Consider the following 21,673-nt stretch of genomic DNA (forward strand, 5'->3'; position numbering starts at 1 on the left):
TTGCTTAGGGCCTTGCTAAATTGCTGAGGCTGACTTGGATCCTCCAGTCTCAGCCTCCTGAGTTGCTGGGATTATAGAATGCCATCCTAGCCCCCAGCCGGGTCTGGTTCTCCTGATATGGGTTTGGTACACCTATGCATCCGTATGCTTCTGATTAATTTGCTGTTCACAGATGGTTGTTCTTATTAGCATGATTACTTAACCCTTTGTGCCTTGAGGGTAGTTGTTTACTTGTACAAAACAAGGTGTAGTCTTTCCCACTCACCACCTAATCTCTAAATGGAGTAGTTAATGGCAAACTACTGCTTTACAAAATAGAGTAACACCGGTTGAGGCACAACCTGAAGATGACTGTGCTATATATACACCAAAGAGGAACCAAAAGCAGGGCACAGTCTGCTCTCCACAATGGCAAGATTAATTCTCTCACCTTGGGACACCATTATAATTGTACATGTCTCTAGCATTTAAAATGATAGTTTGTAAATGTTCGTTCTCCCTTACCAGACTATTATTTTCAGAACAGAGATTTGGTTTAATTTCCATGTATAAGTATCAAGTTTATAAAAAAAGTTTACTCAGGGAGGAAAAATCAATTACAAAGGTCACATAAATTCAAGTAAATTAGGAACCTAGTGCATCGCCATTCACCTCTTTCAATGAAAGGAAAACAAAACGAGGCGGAAGAAAGGGAAGAAGGGCGGGGTAAATGGAGACCATCCCCTCCCTCCCTCCTCCCACCTTCGACAGTCTCCTTGGTGAGTTTCTGAAGCGATTCAAGCCTGATCGGTGACATCACTGTGTCCCGAGGCTATAATCTCTGAATCCTCCGGACACAATCACTTTCCCGCCTCCCAGAGGCCAGGAGATAGGGGTGGGGCAGCGCGAGAGGGCGGGGCTGACGTCACGTCCTGTTCCGAACGCGCCACCGCTGAGGCGTAAGGGCCTGGCGGGGAGGGGCGGGGCTGAGAAAGCGCGCGTTCTGGAGGGGGAGGAGCCGGATTAAGGAGCGCCGCGTCACGTCCGGCAGAGCTAGAGCCCGTGCGGAGGTGGTGCGGAGCGTTTCGGCTCTGAGCGGCTCGGTAACCCGTGCGTCCTGCGAGGCTGCGGCGGAGCCTCTAGAGAGAAGGTGCAAGAGGTTGGAAGCTTCGATTGAAGCCCAGCGAGCAGCGACGTCAGCCAGGAGTCATGAGCGACAGCGGCGAGCAGAACTACGGCGAGCGGGTACGTATAGGTGGTGTAGGGGGTGGCTGTGTAGTCCCAGCTTCTTGTATCTCTTTCTAGGCCCATCGGCCTCGGCCCGGAGTCGGAGGCGTGTTAGGCCCCGAAGCCTGAAGCCAGGAGGGATAGGTGACAACGTTTAAAAGGCCTTTGTAGATACGTGTCTTTGGTCGAGAAGGAGGCCGCCAGCGGGTTATGCGGCTTCGTTCCCCAGACGGCCGTTTTTTTCCGTTATACGGAGGGGGGTAGAGATTAAAAATGGCCGCTGCGTCCCCTCGGTGTTGGGGGAGGGGAGCGATATCCTATTTCGCCGTTGCTCCCTGCGAAGCCTCGCCGCAGCCATCTTGGGCTGGCGGTCTGGGCGCGCAGCCAGAGGCACAAAATGGCGGAGGAGCGGCGCGCCGACGCGGGCACTGCCTGCTGCGGGCCGCGCCTCGCAAAGCCGCGTGGGGCGCGGGGAGGCGTTTTGCAGGTCTTTGACCCGCTGTTTCGGTTAGCGGAGGCCTTTTTTATGGTCCCGGAAAGGATGTACTTGGCCTCGTTAAGCTGAAAACTACTTGACGTAAATGGTGGGCCCGTTAGTTTGAGAGGATGGCGTGCGGGCTTTGTGTTTGGCCTAAGCGGAACGTCGCTCCTGTTCCGAAAGGGCCTTCCGGGCAAAGATCACCGTCAGCGCCCCAGTAAACTGAACCTGAAGCTCGCCAAGATTGTTTTATGGAGACATTTTTTCCATGGTACTGTGAAGGAGAAATTGGCGGGCAACAATTTATGGCGCCGTTTCCTTTGTTTTGAGACGTTCCGGTACCGAGAGCCACGACGTGTCGGTACTCTTTGTTTACGCCGCCTGGAGGTGGGGGTTGAAGGCCCTCACGGGTTGCGAGAAGAAGGTGGTTTCTGAGCTTGAACAGCATAGCTTAGCTGTGGGGCTCTGAGTTAGATTCGGAAAGCATCATATAGCAGTTAAAAGGGGGGGGTTGCTAAAACATTTGGAGGTCAAGGAGAACTTGTTGAAAGAAAGGAAATAAAAGGCATCATAGAAATCATTTTGAGACTGTTATCAGGAATAAGTTGAGCAGGGATTTTTGTTGGATATGAGTTTGGTTTTTGTTTTGTTTTTAATACATTTTGTTATCTGTTAGATTTTTTCTTTCTGATAAAGCTGCCTTAGGATCTGAATACCATTTGTCAAGTAGATTCTATTTAAACATCTTCGCAAACTTACATTAAAAAGACCTTTCTTAGGCGGTTCAGTAGAAAGTAGTATTAGAAAGGAACTGCTCCTGTTACGACAGTGAATTTGGAACCAAATCTGATTAATATGGTTAGAACTAATCAGACCTTGCCTTTACATATGAGCATTAGGTTTTTAGATTTTGATGTTTTCCCCAACCAGAGCGTTGTGGGGTTTATTGTTGTTTTAAGCTCTTCCTTAGGCTAGAAAGTTTGATTTGAGTTCACAAGTTGTCAGTGTGACTCTAATTGCTCCCAACCAGAATACATAAAAGTCTTAAGTTATTTGGATACTTTATACTGTTCAGGAAGTACCAAATGACTTGTTTCTGATGAGAGTTCCCAGTTGAAAACATAGAAGTCAAATATAGCATGCTCCTGAGGTGGGAAATTGTCCAAAAAATTAACTAGCATATGAAGAAGGAAATAATTGAAGGAAGAAATCTGTCAGTTTGAGACAGCTGAAACTGTCACTCTTAATTTGAAAGTTTCTGGTCGGTTCTATTTCTCTTATCGAAAGAAACACTTTGTGGTGTTTCTCACAATCCCGAATGAGTATCTGATAAATTGAGGAAGGAGAGAAAAAAAAGTCATGTTTAATTGGTATTTCTTAAAGAAAGAGCCTTGACTTTTGGAGATTTTCTGAATTTTGAAATTTAGAAAATACTTCCACATTGTTTCATGTGTTTGCTCTCCACTTAGAACCTTTAAATGATTGGAAAACGTCTGAAATAAACATCTGGTTTTGCCAAGCTTATCTTGGCAAAAAAAAAGTTCAATGGCATGGTATAAAAGTAGATGGTTCAAGCCCCAGCTGGCACACTGTGTATGTATATATGTGATGCAGAGTGGTCAAGTCTGATTGACTACCCTTCCCTTTGGAAATGAAAGCAGTGAAAAACATGTTTGAGGTAATAATCTTGACTATGCCTGGCATAAATCTCTGCAACCTGACAAATTTGTCCCATTTTTTCATTGCTCTCTGGTCTTGGGTGTTAAAAATTCTAAACTATGTAGATAACACCAATCTCTTCAAATCAGCTGGAATCTTCTCCCTTATTTGTCTCATCCAGTCACCCCCACGCCCAACAGTTTTCTTACCCTTCCCTTTTAGACTTCGGAAGCTCTTCCTTTCCTAAACAGACTAAGATTGGGTGTGAGGAAGAAATTTTTTTCAATTTGGTCACTAATATTTAATGGGTGAATATATTTATAATTAGAACTGTTTCGGTGTATACTGTATCCTTTGTTTATCTGTGGGAGTATAAGAACACAAAGAGTTGGTAGTAAGTTTAGACATGTAAGGAAATTGTTAAAACCCAGTATTGGTTACATTGTTTAGGGTGTGATGTTTGCACATTTGGTAGTGACATGGTTTAATATTCTTCCCTCTTTTTCAAGAATACAGAAACTAAGGAGAATACCCTATTGTGTAGACTGGGTGTTTTAAATTTTTGTCAAACCACACCAATGTTTTGACCCAGCAAATACTCTGAAATATTAACTATTTTTGTAGAAACGACATATTTGAGATATAGCCACTTACTCTGTGAAGAAATAAATATCTTAAATTCTGTCCCATCACATTGCTTTTCAAATTCTTGTTTTTCTTTCTGCTTAATCTTAGAATATATTTATGTTCCTTGTTTTTAAGCCATAACTCTAATTTTCAAAACTGAAACATCTCTTTCTAAAGAATTGTAGTCATCACACCAAACTCCTTTAACTAAAGATTGAGGAAATAGTTTGCATTGTTTTATATCTTACGACTGGATAGATGTCTTTTGAAACCAGGTTGAAATCTTTTCCTTGGTTTAAATAAGAATGTTTTAATAGAGTGAATATTGTCTGGATCTAGAAGGTGAAATTTTCAAACTGAAATTACAAGTGATTTTATAAGGTAAGTACTGCTGGCTTTGTGAAAAGTGAAGAATTAAAATGATGAGAGAAGTGGTTAATGGTATTTGCTTTGTCTATACAGCCTTTCCCCTCTTTATTAAAACCCCAAACCTAAGTGATAAACATTAATGCTTTTATAGTTCATATTTTGTTCAAGACGAGAGCTACAGTTGTGTATAACTCTTGAGCCTTAGCAATTATTTGTTAATGTTGACGAGAGCTTATACATAACTGTATTTTCTTACAAAGTATGGTGATCGATGTTTAGAAATTTTAAGTGTTTACCCAGGTTAGTATTTTGGGTATAAGTCATATAGAATTAGATTTTATCACTTTTCTGTTGGTTTAAGTTTGTAAGAAAAAAAGGTTCACTGTAGCAAACAGTATTCTTCAAAGTCCCCAAAATCTTTGCTTTGAATTGGGTTTTGGAGGTTAATTATTTTCAGATTGTTACTTCTATCAAATCTAAATTGTCACATAATAGCAGCTTGGGTGAGACTCTTTTGCATTAAAATTTTTGTGCTTGGTAGATAAAATTGGTTTGAAAACAAGAGCATACTTATATTTGCTTGTACTGAATGTACTTTAATGAATGTAAATTTAAGGGTTGGCTGTTTTTGCAAGATTTTCTAAAAGATAAAGGCAAGTCTTTTTATTTTTATTTTATTTAAGCAAGATCCTAGATTTTCTTTGCCCTTGCCCTTTCAAGAGTTATTAAAATATAAAACATAACCTGTCAGCTTGCTGAGTTTGTGCATGCGTAATGTTAAATGGACTTCAGTTTGTAGCCTAGAAACTTTGTAACAAAAATTGTATTGCTGATTGGGACAGTTTATTTTCTAAGTAGGGTTTCTTAACCAAATATGTATATAACATTAGCCTAATTGTTGCCCTTGAGAGCTTTATAAAGTGGCCACTTGAACTTAGCAACTAGCAACTGAGTTGAAATAAGCCTAATGTTCATGTCATGTAGTATGGGTTCTTAAAGAGTATAGGCGAAGGCAGAGAATTGGCAAGGTGTAATGAAATAAGAGCCAGGTGTCCCCATATTCTTAACAGTTGTGTTATCTAGATCTTTGGCCTCTATTCCAGTATCTTCAGCACCTAAGCCCTGTATCTGTACATAACCTTTAGGAGGCCCTAAGGAAACCTGCTTGGGCATTCTGATTCCACGATTACATTTGTGTTACCAGCAAACATTTCCCATTACATTTTAGTGATGGACATTAAAAGAAAACCAATTACTATGATTCCCTTAAATAAAAAGCTATTTAAATTTTTCCCAGATTAAATAAACAATTGACTATAAAACTAGACTGGAAATTGTTTTTACTCTTTTAGAAAATACACCACCACACTTCCCAGGATAGCCGTGGTTGTCATTATACCCAGATGGGTGTAAAGACTTCACTCATATATTTTTTTTCTTTCTTTTAAGAGATTTTTTTTCCAGAAGGAAAATATAGGAGAGGAAATGATTGACATTAAACAAAAGATTATATGATAATGCAAAATGTTTTGTGCAAGGCAGTATTAGTTTTTGTTTATACTAATCTAAATGGGGTGTTTTTAATCATCATTTGAGGAGGTGAGCTATAACTTTTCTATAATGCCACCTTACAGTAGAATTTTGCCCTTGGTGATTTCTAGACTTCAATTCTTTGTTCATTGAGGGGAAAACATTGCAAAAAAAAAAAAATTTGGAAATACCACTGTTGGACTCAGGTTTGCTCTGCTTTCCTTCATAGCTACTGGCTTATAGTAGTTGGTTGACCTTTTTTTTGTCTATGATTTTAGTTCTAAATTTAATGATTAGACCATTCATACTATAAAATTTTAACTAGAGCAGCTTCCCCAGGGGTGGGTTGAACACTGTAGTTTCAAATTGTCAGATTCCCTGACGTTGTCTAACATTGCTCTTTAAAATTTACAGTACAAAATGTGTGACACGAGATACGTTTCTTTATCCTATCTAGACAAGTCACAATATTGTAAACCTCTTCAACCCTGAGCCTTTGTCATCATTGTACAAATGAATTGTCCGTGCTTTCCTTTCTTGCACTTTTGTATTAATGTGTCACTTTTTGGCTAGAGATGTGCTTTTGACACTTGACATTTTCTATTGATGAATACAATCTTAAGAAGTGTGAAATGTAATTAACAGTTCTTAAAATGTTAAATGAACAGTAAATGTTCAGTGGCGCACTTCACATTCAACTTAACGCATGATAAATCTATTTGGAGTAGACAAATGAGATTATCATATACTAGAAACAACAGAAAACTGTAGTTTCTGATTTTTGAGCTGGATATTCTAGTTTTTGGTTTTTTTTTTTTTTAATCCAAAACGACAAGGGATTTTTTTTTTTTTTTTTCTAGTTTCAGTTTTGGCACTGGATTTTATCCTGGAGTTTTAAAATATTCTTCATCCTGTTCTTTTTCTATTAAGGTTAATGTTGAAGAAGGAAAATGCGGAAGTCGTCATTTGACAAGTTTTATAAATGAGTATTTGAAGCTCAGGAATAAGTGAAGCTGAAATTTGAAAAAATAAAAGAAAGAATGCATGCTAATTGTCAGACCAGAAGTCCCACTTGTAGAATATTGAGCAATTTGTGTGAAGTGGGGAAGATGAAAGAAGTCAGAATTTGAAACGGAAGAATGAAGAAAAGAAATAAAAATGAAGTTAAGATAAGAAGTAATCTGGAATCAGAAAGCACTACGCTAAGTAATTACTAGTCTGTTTATGTGTCCCTGTATATTTTGCTAAACATGCATGCATTATTTGTTTAATAGAAGAAAATATATACAGGGTAACGAAGTGCCTTCCAAGGGAAACGTATAAATTAGGTAATTCTAATTTTAACTGCTTAGTCAAATGATTGAAATGGAATCCTTTAAAAATAACCCTTTGTAGTCAAATACCAGGTAGTGATGAGCTCTCCAGCATGGGTAACAGTTGGCCTCCTGTTGTCCCCTGTATTTTTCATCTAACTAAGCTTGTTCTGGGACATGAATGAGTGAGTACCTTGAGTTGGAACTGCTGGTGGTGTATGTCCTCCATCCTCCCAACTCTTAATGCACTGACCTTTCTCCTTTAGTACTAAATAATATATAATTATTATAATGTTTTCTGTTAGAAGTTTTCAAGAATATCACCAGGATGGTTGGAACCAAACCCCCAAAATCCAAGCAAAGCATTGAACCAGGGTAGTTAAATTTGGAATGACAGCATTTGTTTTTCCCCAAATGGCATTAGTGGAAAGCTGCAACCTAATGTTCAGATGCATATGTACCAAATAGGAGTGATTCTTCAAATTGTGTTTAATGCCTATTCCAGCCAAATGACTAGGATTTCTGCTAAAATGCAGTACCTTGCCTTGGAAGAGGTGGGTCATACAAGTGAAATAGGATAGCTAATTCAAAATGTAATAGGTGCTTTGTTCCCTTTTCTCTGATATCAATGTTTAGCTATTATAATGATGTTAAAGATTCTAAAATAGCTTTATTCGAGATTGCTACTCCTACCATTTCCTGAGAAAATCAATCCCAAAGTTCTGTCTTTTCTCTTTCTGTGCTTCATTTTAGCTGAGGAGAGTCAGACGATGGTGTAATGTTGTTACCCTCAGTTGGATGGGACAAGTACACATAACAAAATAATCGGTAGCCAACCAACAGTTGTCTTCTACCCAATTTAGAACACCAAGGGTATCATCTTACACTTTTTTTGTAAACTGAAGGCAGCAACTTGCTCTGAGAGGTGTAGGTCTTAAAACTCTTGGAGAAAGTAACTTACATGACCTTTTCTTAAAGGATCCATTTTTTTGATACTTTGGGCCTGTTATTACAGTGTGAAGCTTGTGCTTTTTATGTTTTTGTGCCTTGTAAGTAGAAGAAAAATATTCCCATTTGAGTTTTTGTATTCATTTTGCCTTAATTGTTGCTTTGTAAAACTTCTTGCTACAAACCAGTGTAATATGAAAAATGCTAATATTGCACATAACTAAGATAAAAGTCATGCATATTTTTATTCAAGCCCTTGGGTTCTTTTTATCACAAGACCTGAAAGGTCCTTGTGGACTCTAAAAGAGAAAAGGGCCTTTTAGCCCCATAAGCTAAAGGAACCAATATGAAATTTAATTGAATGGCCCAAGCTGAAAAGACTTAAGGTAAAAATGTTGATGCTGATAAAAATAATGCTGGTGGATCGTCTCATCTGTTCCTTCTTGGCCAAATCTTTGGGTATTAGGGTGACTCTTCCCTGGGCCATTGGAGAGATAAGGGGAAGTCACAGGCCTTTGTCCTGGGACAGGCAGTATAGGGAAGAATAAGCTAATCAGGAGTGTTGATAAACATTAGGGGTTGGCAGAAACAAGGTCCCAGGAAGCGGGGAAATCAAATAGAGTATTAACTTCTGAAATGTAGTCAATAAGACAATGTATTATCATACAAGTGTGTACTTTGCTTTTAAGTAATGGTTGGGTTCCCAACTCCAGACCTATTCAATAGATTCCAGTTTAGGGCTCTGTTTTTAAAATACTAAAAAAAGGTTTAGTGTTTGCCTCTGTTCATGAGCTATTGTTCTGATTCTAATATACTGCATCTAGTTTTTTCAAATAAAGTAGGAATTGGATGGTTATTTCTGCTTTTATCTCTTTCAAATTTGAGATTATCGCTGTTCTCAAAATAGGGAGATGTCAAGATAATTTGTTGGAAGGCTGGGGTTTTTTGTTTGTTTTTTTAACTTGATGTGTTCCTTGTAGGTTGTATATTAATGTATGACTAAGAGCCAATCAGTAAGTAACTGAATTCCCTGAGCATTTTTTAGGGAATTTTTGGCATTATTGTATTAATGCTAAAGGCACTGGTGTTTTTAGTGGTTCTTTTAGTAGGTTTTTAATGTATTGACACCTATAACTTTGTCTGCCCTAGGTGTGGAATTTGAAGTAATCTTATTGTGTAGGGCCTTTTCCCCAACTGGTTTTTTAGATTTGCCTTTGTATTAGGACTTGCTGTAATGCTTTGGATTTGGCTGATCTTCTAGGTCTCATTTCTTCTAAACAAAACTAAATTTCTTGCATATATTTTCCCAACCAGATAAGTAGAAGGGTTTAATTTTTCTAAGAAAATAATCCTTGACAGGAAAGAAAGTGGAGGTGATGTTTAGGAGTTAAACCAGGTAAGAGTAGACAGGGTATTTTCCTTGTTCTGGGTAAGAAATTATTACTTTGAATTTTGCATAGCCTGTTAGATTCTGAGACTGAGTGAACTCTGATTTTATAAATACTCTGGCTCTGGTCTGCTGTGATTTCATGAGTAAACCTCATTAAGACTTATTTCCTAGACTAGTGCTTGTGAGCATACAGAAGCATCTCAGCTTGGAATAAGGCTTGTTGATTGAAGCAAGAGATTTATAAGAGAGAATCTTGTCTCTACCTGCTCTTCCTTTATACTCAAGTTCCAGGGTTAAAATTTTGTTTTAGCTAATGAGATTTTTCACTGTTAACTGTAAGGCATTGGTATTCTGTCCTTCTTCATGAGCAAGTTCTATTTGTTTTTCTGTTAAAACTTACAACTGTTTCATGAAATTATCTTTCTAGCATTGGAATAAAAGCATTTAGCTAACTTGTTCCGCATTTGTCTTCTCTTCTAGATTCGCTTTTGCTTGTAGTGGAGATAGTAAAAGTTGCTCTCATGTTTTTGAGACCTTTGTTGTTTAGGAATAGAGGTGTCTTTCTAAATGTGTGTTGGAACATTGAATAGAGAAATTCAAGGGCTTGTAAGTTGAGATCCCCAGTGCAGCAATACATCTTTTAACCATTTCTTTCCTTCCATTGTAGGTAACTATATTTCTCAATAAGGTTGCTTTTTCTTTCTTTGCGGTCACTCATTGAAGAGGATTGGTTAGACAGGAAAGGCTATTGCATTTCATGTCACAGCACACTTTGTTTTATAATGACTTTGAAGTGTTTTGAAATTTTCTAAGAGTTGTTTGTGGTCTAGAGACCCGAACTCATTTTCTTGGCTGTTAGACTTTTTTCTTTCCTGTTTTTGAACTTCGCAACTTGATTTGGCCTGTTTCGTGCGATGTACATTTCCCCCCACCTTGAGTATGATAGAAAGAATCTTCTAAATTTTATCCATTATCCTGTAAATCAGTTTGTATTCTAAAAGGTTTTAGACTGTAATTGTAGCCTTCCAAGGATGCCAGAATATTGTGAATTTTGGCAGAGGGAGATCTCTTGTGATAACTTATTTGTAAGTTTAGCACTGATTCATACCCTATGGTGACTCAGTACTGTAATATTGCTTCATTTTTCAACCTGACCATTTCTTCTGTGTCTTGGGTAGTTTCATTGGATTTTATGTCTTAAGTTGGAAAACCTACAATAAAGACTGTCTTGCTTGGTGAGAGCTTAGTTATCAAAGACTTGAAGTCTTTTATCTTCTTAGTACATTGGCATCTTTTCCCTAATTACCTTACTTACTATATTACATGTGCCTCTTCTGCTGATTGACATATTGATAACTCATTAATTATCCTGTTTATACATTATCCTTTGCTGGTTAGTTTTGAGATCTTTTTTGTGCCAGCCACTTGAAGTTTGATTGAGAAAGCTGTGAGTACACAGGGTTTACCTAGACTCAGATTTTTGCATACTGTTCCTCATCTCCTTTCTTCCTGGACCCTAGATTAGGAACTGCTGATTTAATCTGTCCTGGTTTTAATGTATGTTTTACATAACATTTCTAGTTTACTTATTCTTTAGTTCCCTGTAAGTTTACCCTGTGCCATTTACATGTAATTGAGTAATCTGGATCTTCAGAAAGAGTTCATCTGATTGCTTTGAGTTTCTTAGGAGCCTCCCACCATGGTTAGATGAACCTGGTGTCTTACAGAATTTAATGTTTGTATATCTGGTCCTTGCTTTCCACTAGGTTTCTGCCTTTAGGTCTTAAATGAATCATTGTCCTTGTCTCTTTCCTCATTCGACAATAAATAGAACTCTTGAAATTTTGAGGTCTTATGAATAAAATCAAAAGCATTCTAAAAGTAAGTTTTACAAATTTTGTAGGTTTTTTTTTAATCGATTGTAACATAACTGAAACAGTTATAAAATGTAGGCTTCGTAGGTAATAAGATTCTTTCTCACCCTGGTCTTTCTGGAGTAACATTCCCAAAATATAATCCTTGGACAGTTCCCTTAACCATTTGACTTTGGCACCCTTTCTTCAGGGAGTGGGATGAGGTAACTCTTATCCCTGCTCCGGAAAGGTGGAAGAAAGGACAAGTTAATTGATTTATATCAGTTGGAGGAATGAAACTATTATACCAGGTATACGCAATTCCTGCCCTTACCTATGTTTTCTTATCTTTGGAAGAGGATTGCTCTCCCTCACCATTTACTCACAGCAGCTTGTTTGTTTTTGAAGTTGCCTAGAAAGTATACAAATTAAACTTTTGACATCTACGTGTAGGAATCCCGTTCTGCTTCCAGAAGTGGAAGTGCTCACGGATCGGGGAAATCTGCAAGGCATACCCCTGCAAGGTCTCGCTCCAAGGAAGATTCCAGGCGTTCCAGATCAAAGTCCAGGTCCAGATCTGAATCTAGGTAAGAAAGACTGTCTTGAGATTTTCTTGTTTCTCTTAGCTCTGAAATTGGTGTGTGTTTTGTAAACTAGGAAGATAGAGAGGATTAGATCTTTTGTTGGTCTATTTAATATTGGAACTAGAAATTAACCAAAGTTGTGGGAGAGAGACATAAGTGGTTAAGAGCCTGGGCTTTTGGAGTCAGAGTTCAAATCTTACCTCTATTTTTGCTGGCTTGGGCAGATTACTTAACCTTTTCAACTTTAGCTTCTTATCTATAAAAGGCAAGTTAGTATCAGATTTTTGGAGTTGTGAGGATTCATTCACTTTAAGTAAACTGTTCAGTATGGCAAATAATAAAACGTTACTTTTCGGTAACTGCAGTTCTTTTAAATAGTTATAGTCCAGTGTGGATTAAACAACTTACCACAGTGGGTTTTTTGTTCATTTTGTTTTGCTTTAAAAGAGGAATGTGCATCCTGCTTTGCCTAGGACAATCCCAGTTGATTAATGCCTCTTCAGGTATAATTAGTAGCACCTCTTCTCTCAAGAGGTGTCCTGGTTCATATGGTTATGCTAGTCAAGAGCCACTTGTTGATCTTTTTAAAAAATAAACTGATGAAAGAACTGCCTGTGGTGGTGATTTTATGTTAGATGAATAGTGGGAGACAAATATTTATGTTAAATGAATAGTGCTATTAAAAAGGAAAGATGGGCATATCAACCAAGCTAGTAAAGTGTTGTATTCCTTGATTTTCAAAAGATAAGTATATAAATTTTGATTTCCCTTTTTGTTAATTTGAAGAAATGTTGGGGAGAGCTTGTGGTTTTGACAACACTTCTAACAGTTGAAATGAGTAAAGATGGGAAAAAATGGACTCTGCTTAAATTGATGATTGTGTTAACATATCTTAGGTTGTATCCCTCTTTGGGAATTTAACTCTAGCTTCTTGTAATAAAAGCATTGAAAGGCATATCTATTTCAGTTATCTCTCATAACCTTTAAGCCTTTGTCTTAACAGGTCTAGATCCAGAAGAAGTTCTCGGAGGCATTATACAAGGTCCCGCTCCCGTTCCCGCTCCCATAGACGTTCCCGTAGCAGGTCTTACAGTCGAGATTATCGCAGACGGCACAGCCACAGTCATTCTCCCATGTCTACTCGAAGGCGCCATGTTGGCAATCGGGTAAGATGAGAAACTTCTTAAAGCAGTGCACTGCCTAAATCTGCTCCCATGTCCTCATAATCCCCCAACCCTGCTGGGACTGATTTTTATAGCTGGCCTGGTGACACATGCCTGTAATCATAATCCCAGTGGCTTGGGAGACTGAGGCCCCAAGTTGAAGGCCAACATTGGCAACTTAGTGAGGTCCTGTAAAAAAGAATTAGAAATGTATTCAGATAAAGCATTTCTGGGTTCAGTCCCTGATACCCTATCCTACCACCAAAAAACCTCAATTTTGACAGTGGAGCTTTTAGCAGTATAACATATAGCTCCATACTGGCCTTACTCATAATTCTGGGGGATTTTTATAAATTTTAAAGGCAGTCTCCTAAGTTTTCCCATTTAATTTTAATATATTTTGGGTATAAGGAGGTTTGGGGTTTTTTTTCGTTTTTTTCCTCAAATGGAATGTAATATCCCTAGTAATTTGTTAGTGTATATATAAAAATGAAACCTTCAGGTAACTTCATTGTGGAAACTGGAAAGTTAATGTTCTTTTTGTTGTATCAGTGCAAACTGCTTAATACACGTTAAAATGGTACACATCCTCTTGAATTCCATTTATTTGCTAATCATTGAAATCCAGAAAATACTAAATGGAAAATGTTCTGGATATAAATTCATGAATTTCAATTTTCCACTCCATTACTAGTAGCATGATGAGATTATGTGCTGTCCTGGGCAAGGCATGAGTCATCTCTTTGCAGCATATTCACACTATATGCTACCCCCATCCATTAGTCACTTAAGCCATCTGAGAGAGCAAACAAGATCACATTCACATAATTACTGTTACTGTGCCTATTTTGTAAGTTGAATTTTATCATAGGTACATAACTATTTAAGGGATGATAATAATAGAAAAGTCTGTTCTGTACAGGTGCAATTTTTTAACCTGCAGATGCAAGACACCTGACTACTCTTTTTTCATCATCCTGTGATGCCCTCTATTGCTATCTTGAACTATTAAAATCTCATCCATCTTTACATGTATTGATGTATTTTTAAGTGCCACTTTTCATCTATAACATTTACATTATAGTAAATGGCAATTTACATTATAGGCAATGGAAGAAATGTGGTTTTTTTTTTTTTTTAAATACTGTTTTTGGTGCTGGGAATTGAGCCCAGGGGCCTAGTGCATGCTAATAAGCATATACACTACAGACACCAAGTCATACCCCCAGCCCTTCTAGTGATGATTTAAAGTATACAAGAAAATGAACATAGTTTATGTACATAGAAACAGTATAAGCAAGAAACTTGAACATCCACCCTTTAGTGTCTGGGGCTCACTAGAAATAATGCCTATAGACCAGGGGATGACTGTAGGGTTGGGTGTGTGTGTTTCTTACGAATGCCCAAATGTTTGCTTGCTTGTTTTTTGTTATTGAGAATTAAATCCAGGGTTGCATTACCACCAAGTTACAGCCCTGGTCTCTCCCCACCTCCCCCTTTGCCAGGGGGATCTTTTGAGACGGGGTCTCAACAAGTTCTAATGCTAACTTAAGATTTGTAATCCTCTTTGCTCAAGTCTTCCAAGTTGTTGGGATAACAGGCATGTGCCACTGTGCCCAGCTGAATGTGCAGGTTTTTCATAAGATAATTTTCCCTCAACCAGATTGCCCTGTAATCTCCAAAACATGCAAAGTTTTCTTTTCACCAGTATGAGTCTCTTTCCTTCACTTCTTTTGTGGTCTTTTATGCCCATCTTTAAAATACTTGGGAGTGATTGCTATAATGCTTTGTAGTATTTGATCCAGTTGTATATTGTATGGATTCCTTTACTTGTTTCTCTTTTAACTTCTATTTGACAAGTTTTCAAAGTTTAAAAACCATTTTTCTATTTCTAGGCAAATCCTGACCCCAATTGTTGTCTTGGAGTGTTTGGGTTGAGCTTATATACCACAGAAAGAGATCTGAGAGAAGTGTTCTCTAAATATGGCCCCATTGCTGATGTGTCTATTGTATATGACCAGCAGTCTAGGCGATCAAGAGGATTTGCCTTTGTATATTTTGAAAATGTAGATGATGCCAAGGAAGTAAGTAAACATTTACCTTTTTCTGGAAACATGATTAAGATAAATTGCAATGTGTCACTGTTATTTCTGTAAAATATGTATTGCTGTTATGGCATGTATAACTAAAACATAGGAATAGCACTGATTTTGTGTTTAGAGTATCAGGTTTTACTTTACATTGATCTGTTTTCTAGGGTGGAAAATAACCTGAAGTGATAGTTACAAAACTTGGTAGAACAGCTGTGCTGTTGTTTGTTTTTAGAGTGTGTATTGGCAAATGAGTGCCTTCATTATTTGGATTTTTATTTGACTTGTGGTGGAATATAGTGGAAATTTTCATATGTGAGAGTTTTAAGAAATTCAGACACGGCTTTTACGCTTCAGACTTCAGACAAGAGGGATGGTAGATTTGATATCTTCAAGGGAAGTAACGAGGAAAAACAATACAAACCCACTGGTTAATGAGATTAGGAATTAGGCTCTGAGTAAAATAATTATCCAGTAGTTCTAATGAAAATTATGCTACTTTTTGAGAACCATAAACTAATTTTTAAAAAAGATGTTACTTTATCCACTAAAGTAAGAACTTTTAAAAAGTTAGATTACCACTAACTGTGATATCGGAATGGCTTTGGAATTCTAAGATTTGAAGGGATCTTTTGATATGCTAGCCGAGCTCATTTTAGGAAAAATTAAGATGCCAAAGGGTACAGAATTTGGCCTAAGCTCACTAGCAGTATATGCTTCTGGATTTTCTAATTCACTTGGTACAGCTATGTAAACACTGGCTTGAACATCCATGCTAAAAGATAAAGTAACATTGGAACATAGATAAACTTAAATTCTGTTTAGGTTAAAGGCTGTTCCCTCATTATCAAACTTCCAAGACTTTGAAATGGGGTGTTTTGGGTTTTAAATGCATGATGTTTCAGTTGGTATGCATTCTGGTTAGGAGGAGGATATGTGATTCAAACTTTCTTGATCTCTTCATCCCTGCTTTTGTCTCTCCAGAGCAGAACTTGACAAAATATTTTAGGATTAAATAGTAAATACAGCAGAACTCCAAAATCATAGGATTTCAAATCACAATTACTCAGTTCTGTTCTTGTGCCCAAAAGCAGCCATATGTCAAGGATAGAGTGGGACTCCGTTCAGTCATAATTTATGAACATTATTTGGATTTCACGTTTTTGCTTGTTAATTTTTTTTGTTCCTAGCCACTTAAGACCTCATACTCTGACCTATATTAAATATTTGATGCAGCTAACTGAAAATGTCCAGTTGGTTACTACTTAAAGCCATAGGATAATTTTTTTGTCTAAGACACATATACCAATTTATCTTTTGAAGGCTAAAGAACGTGCCAATGGAATGGAGCTTGATGGACGCAGAATTAGAGTTGATTTCTCTATAACGAAAAGACCACATACTCCAACACCAGGAATTTACATGGGGAGACCAACCTAGTAAGTTTACTTTCAAGATAAAAGTGTGGACAGTGAAGTTGGTTCACTTCCTCCCCAAAACACTTGTATGTAGGTGTCACTTCATCTCATACTGTGATTTTATGAATAATTTTTCCTATCTTAACTTGCTAAAACTAGATGGAGGGAATATGAGGGAAACATTGTGTCACAAATTTGGCTTGACATCTTTAAATCATTTCCTATAATACGAATCAAACCATTATAGATAAAAGTCAAGTTTATGTTGTGTGTTTTTAAAGTGTTGTATGCAGAATAGAGTGAATGGGTTTTAGAGTGTGTATTGGCAAATGAGTGCCTTCATTATTTGGATTTTTATTTGACTTGTGGTGGAATATAGTTACTGCACTGAAGTATGAACTAATACTTCTATCCTTTGTCATGACTCCCCAAGTATGTTTAATATTGACAGAAAACTGAATTGAATTAATTTAAATTTAAACGTAATGTTTCCAATATAGTAGAGAATTATAACTATGTTCCATAGTTGCCATGTTCTCTTGATCAGCTAAACCTTTGCCTACTCTGAAAAATAAGATTTTTCCTTTCTCTTAGAAATATGTGAAATAGTGAATTGATTGACTTAACATAAAAGTCAACATAGGACCTGTGAGCCTCCTTAACCAAAAAAAATGAAATGCTGTTAAAAGGGACAAGAAAAGGGAATGTTAGGTATTGGTGAGGATTATAATATAATTCACTTCCAATTGTATCAGAAAAGGCCTATAGTAGATATCACCGTTTTTGTAAAAGAGAAGAAGGTCCAGTCATGTCCATAGAATTTGGGTTTTAGGAGTATCCTAAATCCTAAAACATAGAACGCTGCATAGTGTTCTGCTGTTGCTGTATATGGAACTGATTTTTAATAACAAAAGCCCTACCTTGGAAGATAAGACTACTTGAATTTTTAAAAAGATGTATTATTATTCACAGTGGCAGCTCACGCCGTCGGGATTATTATGACAGAGGATATGATCGAGGCTATGATGATCGGGACTACTATAGCAGATCATACAGGTTTGTTATATGGAAGGCTACTGCCTTTCTGAGTCTCAATTGTAAGGTGCAATTTCAAGCAACACAAAGCTTTATTAGTTTTTAGTAATAACTTTACTGCTGGGGATGTACCTCGGGGGTAGAGTACTAGCATGCCAAAGGCCTTGGGTTTGATCTCAGTGCCAAAAAGAAAAACTCAAGTTTAAATAAAATTTTAGGCTTGTCTTTCATTTGGTATCTGCGTTTGCATTTTTGTTGAATAATTACTCTAAAAAAGGGGAACTTTAACAAAAGTTGCATGTTAATAAGTAGATGAACTTTGTTTTTAAACACTGAATATGAATAAGCTGAATTCCCTTAAAAGACATTAACTTAGTGGAAGTGGCAAGTTATTAATACTAGAAATTTTAAATTAAAAAGTTGACGCATCTACATTTTGGCAGTGGTCGGGTAGTTTAGAAGTTGCCAAGTAAAAATGTAAATTTGTGTGATTAAACATTGACTGCAGCAGTTAACCTTGAAACGTGTGGTATGGTGTATCTATAGGAGTGAGTCTATAAATATGCTTTGGACATTGTCAAGCATTTAACCCACACACACCCAAACTCATCTTTCTAAGTAAGAAATATATTAAGTAGCCCTTAAGGTATTTATTTTTGTAGGCTAAGGTATGGTCTTCATTTTTAATTTGCTCAATATTTTACTTGGAAATCCCGTTCTGATGATTCTCATTTTGACCACCAGAGAGAGCTCTGTGCCTTTTTCTTAATAAGATGGCAAAATTGACCATTTATCGCCCCAAACCAGTATTCAGTGCGCACAGTGCCAAACACGTGCATTCCCCGTGACTCAGAAGGCTGAGGCAGAATTGCAAGGTTAAGACCAACCAGGACAACTTAGCACGAACCTGTCTCAAAAAGTAAAAAGGACTAAGACTATAGCTCACATTGGTTGAGTACCTCTGGGTTCAGTTTCCCCAAAAAAAACTATTTTAATTCATGGTTCATAAGAGGTTTTGGGGGAGGAGTGTATGATTTGGAGGTGTACTGGGGATTGCTGAGCTACATCCCAGCCCTTTTTTATTTTTTGAGAGAAGGCCCTCTTAAATTGCCGGGGCTGGCTTCAAACTTGTAATCCTCCTGACTTGGCCTCCTGTATCACTGGGATTTTAGGTATGCACCACCACACTTGGTTTGGAGTTTTAAATTTTATCTTAACAAAGCTTAATGTTGCTTTTCTTTCTTCACAGAGGAGGAGGTGGAGGAGGAGGTGGGTGGAGAGCTGCTCAAGACAGGGATCAAATTTACAGGTATGGCAGGAGAGAATTTAAAATATGGACAACAGTAGAAAACAAAGATGTTTGCTTAGTGATACTTTAGTAGTTTTAACTAGTGGCATCACAAAATTAGTCCATTAAAATAATCTTAAAACTAAAAGTATTTATAACAATTAATTTGACTTGTAATAAGTAATTGACAGTACCATTTTATGAATTACAATGAGGCAGCAATTAAAGTCATGGATGTTGATGCACACTTTGTCATTTGCTTCTGATTGCCATGTTCTTGTACTTTAATTTTTCTTAGGTTTGTTTTTTTTGTTTTGTTTTTTGTTTTTAATTGAATACACAAAATAATCTACTTGAAGAACTGGTAAATTTTGTTTAGGGCATTATTGCATAAGAGTGGTTGGAATTTACAGTAAGGAATTTTTTTAACATTATACTTCAAAATTAAGCAGATTGTTAATTTTGATGGGATGTAGCAAGGAGTATTGACCTGATGATAGTTTTCAGAGGGTGCTTATTTGGTACACTGGGGCCCAATGTATGGTGCTTCTTTATTATGAAGATTTGGTCCTTGAAGCCTAACTAATGAAAAAATGTAAAGGTTCATTAGGCCTTTCTGGTTTGGGGAAATGATAAAAGATTATATATATTTTTGGTCATATAATTGTAATTTGTAGAGATTTAGACAACCTTGACATTTGTTTACAGAAGGCGGTCACCTTCTCCTTACTACAGTCGTGGAGGATACAGGTCACGATCCAGATCACGATCCTACTCACCTCGTAAGTTTTTAATCTTTATGATTTTGCTTATATGTTGTATTATTATGACTTGTTCTGACTTGGTACCTGCAGCTAGGTAAGTGAGTTTTTTTTTTTGTTTTTTTTTTTTTTTTTTTTTTTTTTCTTTTCTTTTTTTCAAATAACGGGTTGATCCAGGTATAATCTGTAACCATTGCAGTTTCTCTGTTTTGGGGAGTTATTACAAATTTTGGACAACTGAAATTGGGTCCTGTTTTTGTGTGTTTATCTGTACTTTTTTTCTTACTACATTTTTTATTGTGACATTATAGTTGTGCATAATGATGGGATTTATTGTTACATATTCATACATGTATGTAGTATGACCATATAATTTGGCCAGTATCACTTCCCAACACTTAACCCCTCCCTCCCATTTGGGTCTTTTAAACTCTTATTGCTCAGATTTAGTACTTAACGTTGGTTATCTCATTTCTAGTGTTCTTACTTGTGTTTGAGTCTCTGTAACAGAGGGAATCTGGCACAGAAATTTCCTAATGGTAGAATGGTCTTAATAATATTAAGTTCTTTAGCATTCAAATAAATGTGATATATGGTTCCCTTAGCACTAAAGCACGTTTATTCTTTTTTTTTCCCCCAGGTCGCTATTAAAGCATGAAGTTGAAGACTTTCTGAAACCTGCCATTGAGCTGGGATATTGTTTGTGGACAATATTTTTTATTGTCTCATGTTTAAAAAGTGAACAGTGCCTAGTGAAGTTAGGTGACTTTTACACCTTTTATGATGACTACTTTTGGTGGAGTTGAAATGCTGTTTTCATTCTGCATTTGTGTAGTTCGGTGCTTTGTTCAAAGTTAAGTGTTTTCAGAAAAGTATGTTTTGCATGTATTTTTTTACAGTCTAAATTTTGACTGCTGAGAAGTTTCTATTGTATAAAACTTCATTTAAAAGGTTTTTCTACTGAATCCAGGGTATTCTGAAGATAGAAGCCTGTGTGTAAAATGCTACCAAATGGCAAAAAGCAACAATAAACAATTTGATTTTTACTTTTCTTTCTAACATATCCAATGCTTAAAACTATTTGAATTTGTCAGTAGTAAATTTTAAGACAAAACTGCCCATTTTCCTTCAATCCATGAAACATAAACCATATTTAATATACCTGCAACTAAATGTTAAAAAATATGCTCTGTAACTCTGTACTGCTAGTATTAGAACTAAAAATCTTTCAAGAAAGCAAATGCTTAATGCTTATCAATGTGGATTTGTCAGCCTTTTTGTAATCTGTATCACAGCAGAGAATAAGAAGAGTTACACATTGTATCCCTTAAGGCTGTTTCTTAAAGCTGTTTTAAGGGGATAATGGTATTTCAACTAGTTATCAGCAAGTGACAATACATTCCACCACAAATGTACTCTTGTTCTAGTTTTTAGACTTTATGAAAAAACTGGGTGCTTCGGAGTGTGGGATAAGAGAAGGGAACACTACACCTGTGTCATGGATAAACTGAAGACTTTGCCTGTTCATTTTTTAAATATTATTTTCAGGTCCTTTGCTTACCAAAGGAGGTCCAATTTCACTCAAATGTTTTGAGAACTGTGTTAAATAAATGCAAATGAAGAGAAAAATGCTGGTGCAACTCAGTTTACAAAGAAGTGTTGGTTTTCTTTTGATGTTATTGTAACTAGAGTCCTAAGTTAGTAGTTTAGACCCTGATGCAGTATGCTTCTTGGGTCAATTTATACATTATGGTTTTTTTTGTTGTTTTAAGATTATATTTCTCAGAAGTTCATTAGAGTGGATAAGTAGATACTGGAAAGACAATCTCCATTTGGGGCTGAAGTTACATAACTACCCTCCACATTTCCTCAGGGTACCTAGAATACATTGGTATCAGTTCTTTTACATATAGCTTATTTTTACAACCAATTCTGAGAATGTCGTAGGTAATTGTGTTATG

At 36.8% G+C, this 21,673-nt stretch overlaps 1 protein-coding gene and 1 long non-coding RNA gene across 2 annotated transcripts; both read left to right on the forward strand.

Moving 5' to 3' along the window:
• The first annotated feature begins 1,007 nt into the window (after positions 1-1,007).
• Positions 1,008-20,775, forward strand: TRA2B (transformer 2 beta homolog). The gene is made up of 9 exons (XM_079100629.1): positions 1,008-1,224; positions 11,827-11,960; positions 12,961-13,123; positions 15,016-15,204; positions 16,534-16,649; positions 17,601-17,684; positions 18,913-18,972; positions 19,660-19,733; positions 20,353-20,775. The coding sequence occupies exons 1-9, from the start codon at positions 1,189-1,191 to the stop codon at positions 20,361-20,363; spliced, it is 867 nt and encodes a 288-aa protein (XP_078956755.1). The 5' UTR covers positions 1,008-1,188; the 3' UTR covers positions 20,364-20,775.
• On the forward strand, positions 3,718-9,759 carry LOC306637816. The gene is made up of 2 exons (XR_013757282.1): positions 3,718-5,938; positions 6,800-9,759. It is a non-coding gene; the product is annotated as an uncharacterized lncRNA (long non-coding RNA).
• Positions 20,776-21,673: the final 898 nt, after the last annotated feature.

This window comes from Sciurus vulgaris, assembly GCF_902686455.1.
Source record: "Sciurus vulgaris genome assembly, chromosome: 10".
NCBI classification, from domain to species: Eukaryota; Metazoa; Chordata; class Mammalia; order Rodentia; family Sciuridae; genus Sciurus; species Sciurus vulgaris.

What these genes read in the sequence shown, in the direction of transcription:
- TRA2B (XM_079100629.1), top strand. Translation starts at nt 1,189, where the DNA reads ATGAGCGACAGCGGCGAGCAGAACTACGGCGAGCGG. An exon ending in AGGTCCAGATCTGAATCTAG is followed by an intron (nt 11,961 to 12,960) that starts GTAAGAAAGACT and finishes TTGTCTTAACAG; the next exon opens with GTCTAGATCCAGAAGAAGTT. An exon ending in GACAGGGATCAAATTTACAG is followed by an intron (nt 18,973 to 19,659) that starts GTATGGCAGGAG and finishes ATTTGTTTACAG; the next exon opens with AAGGCGGTCACCTTCTCCTT.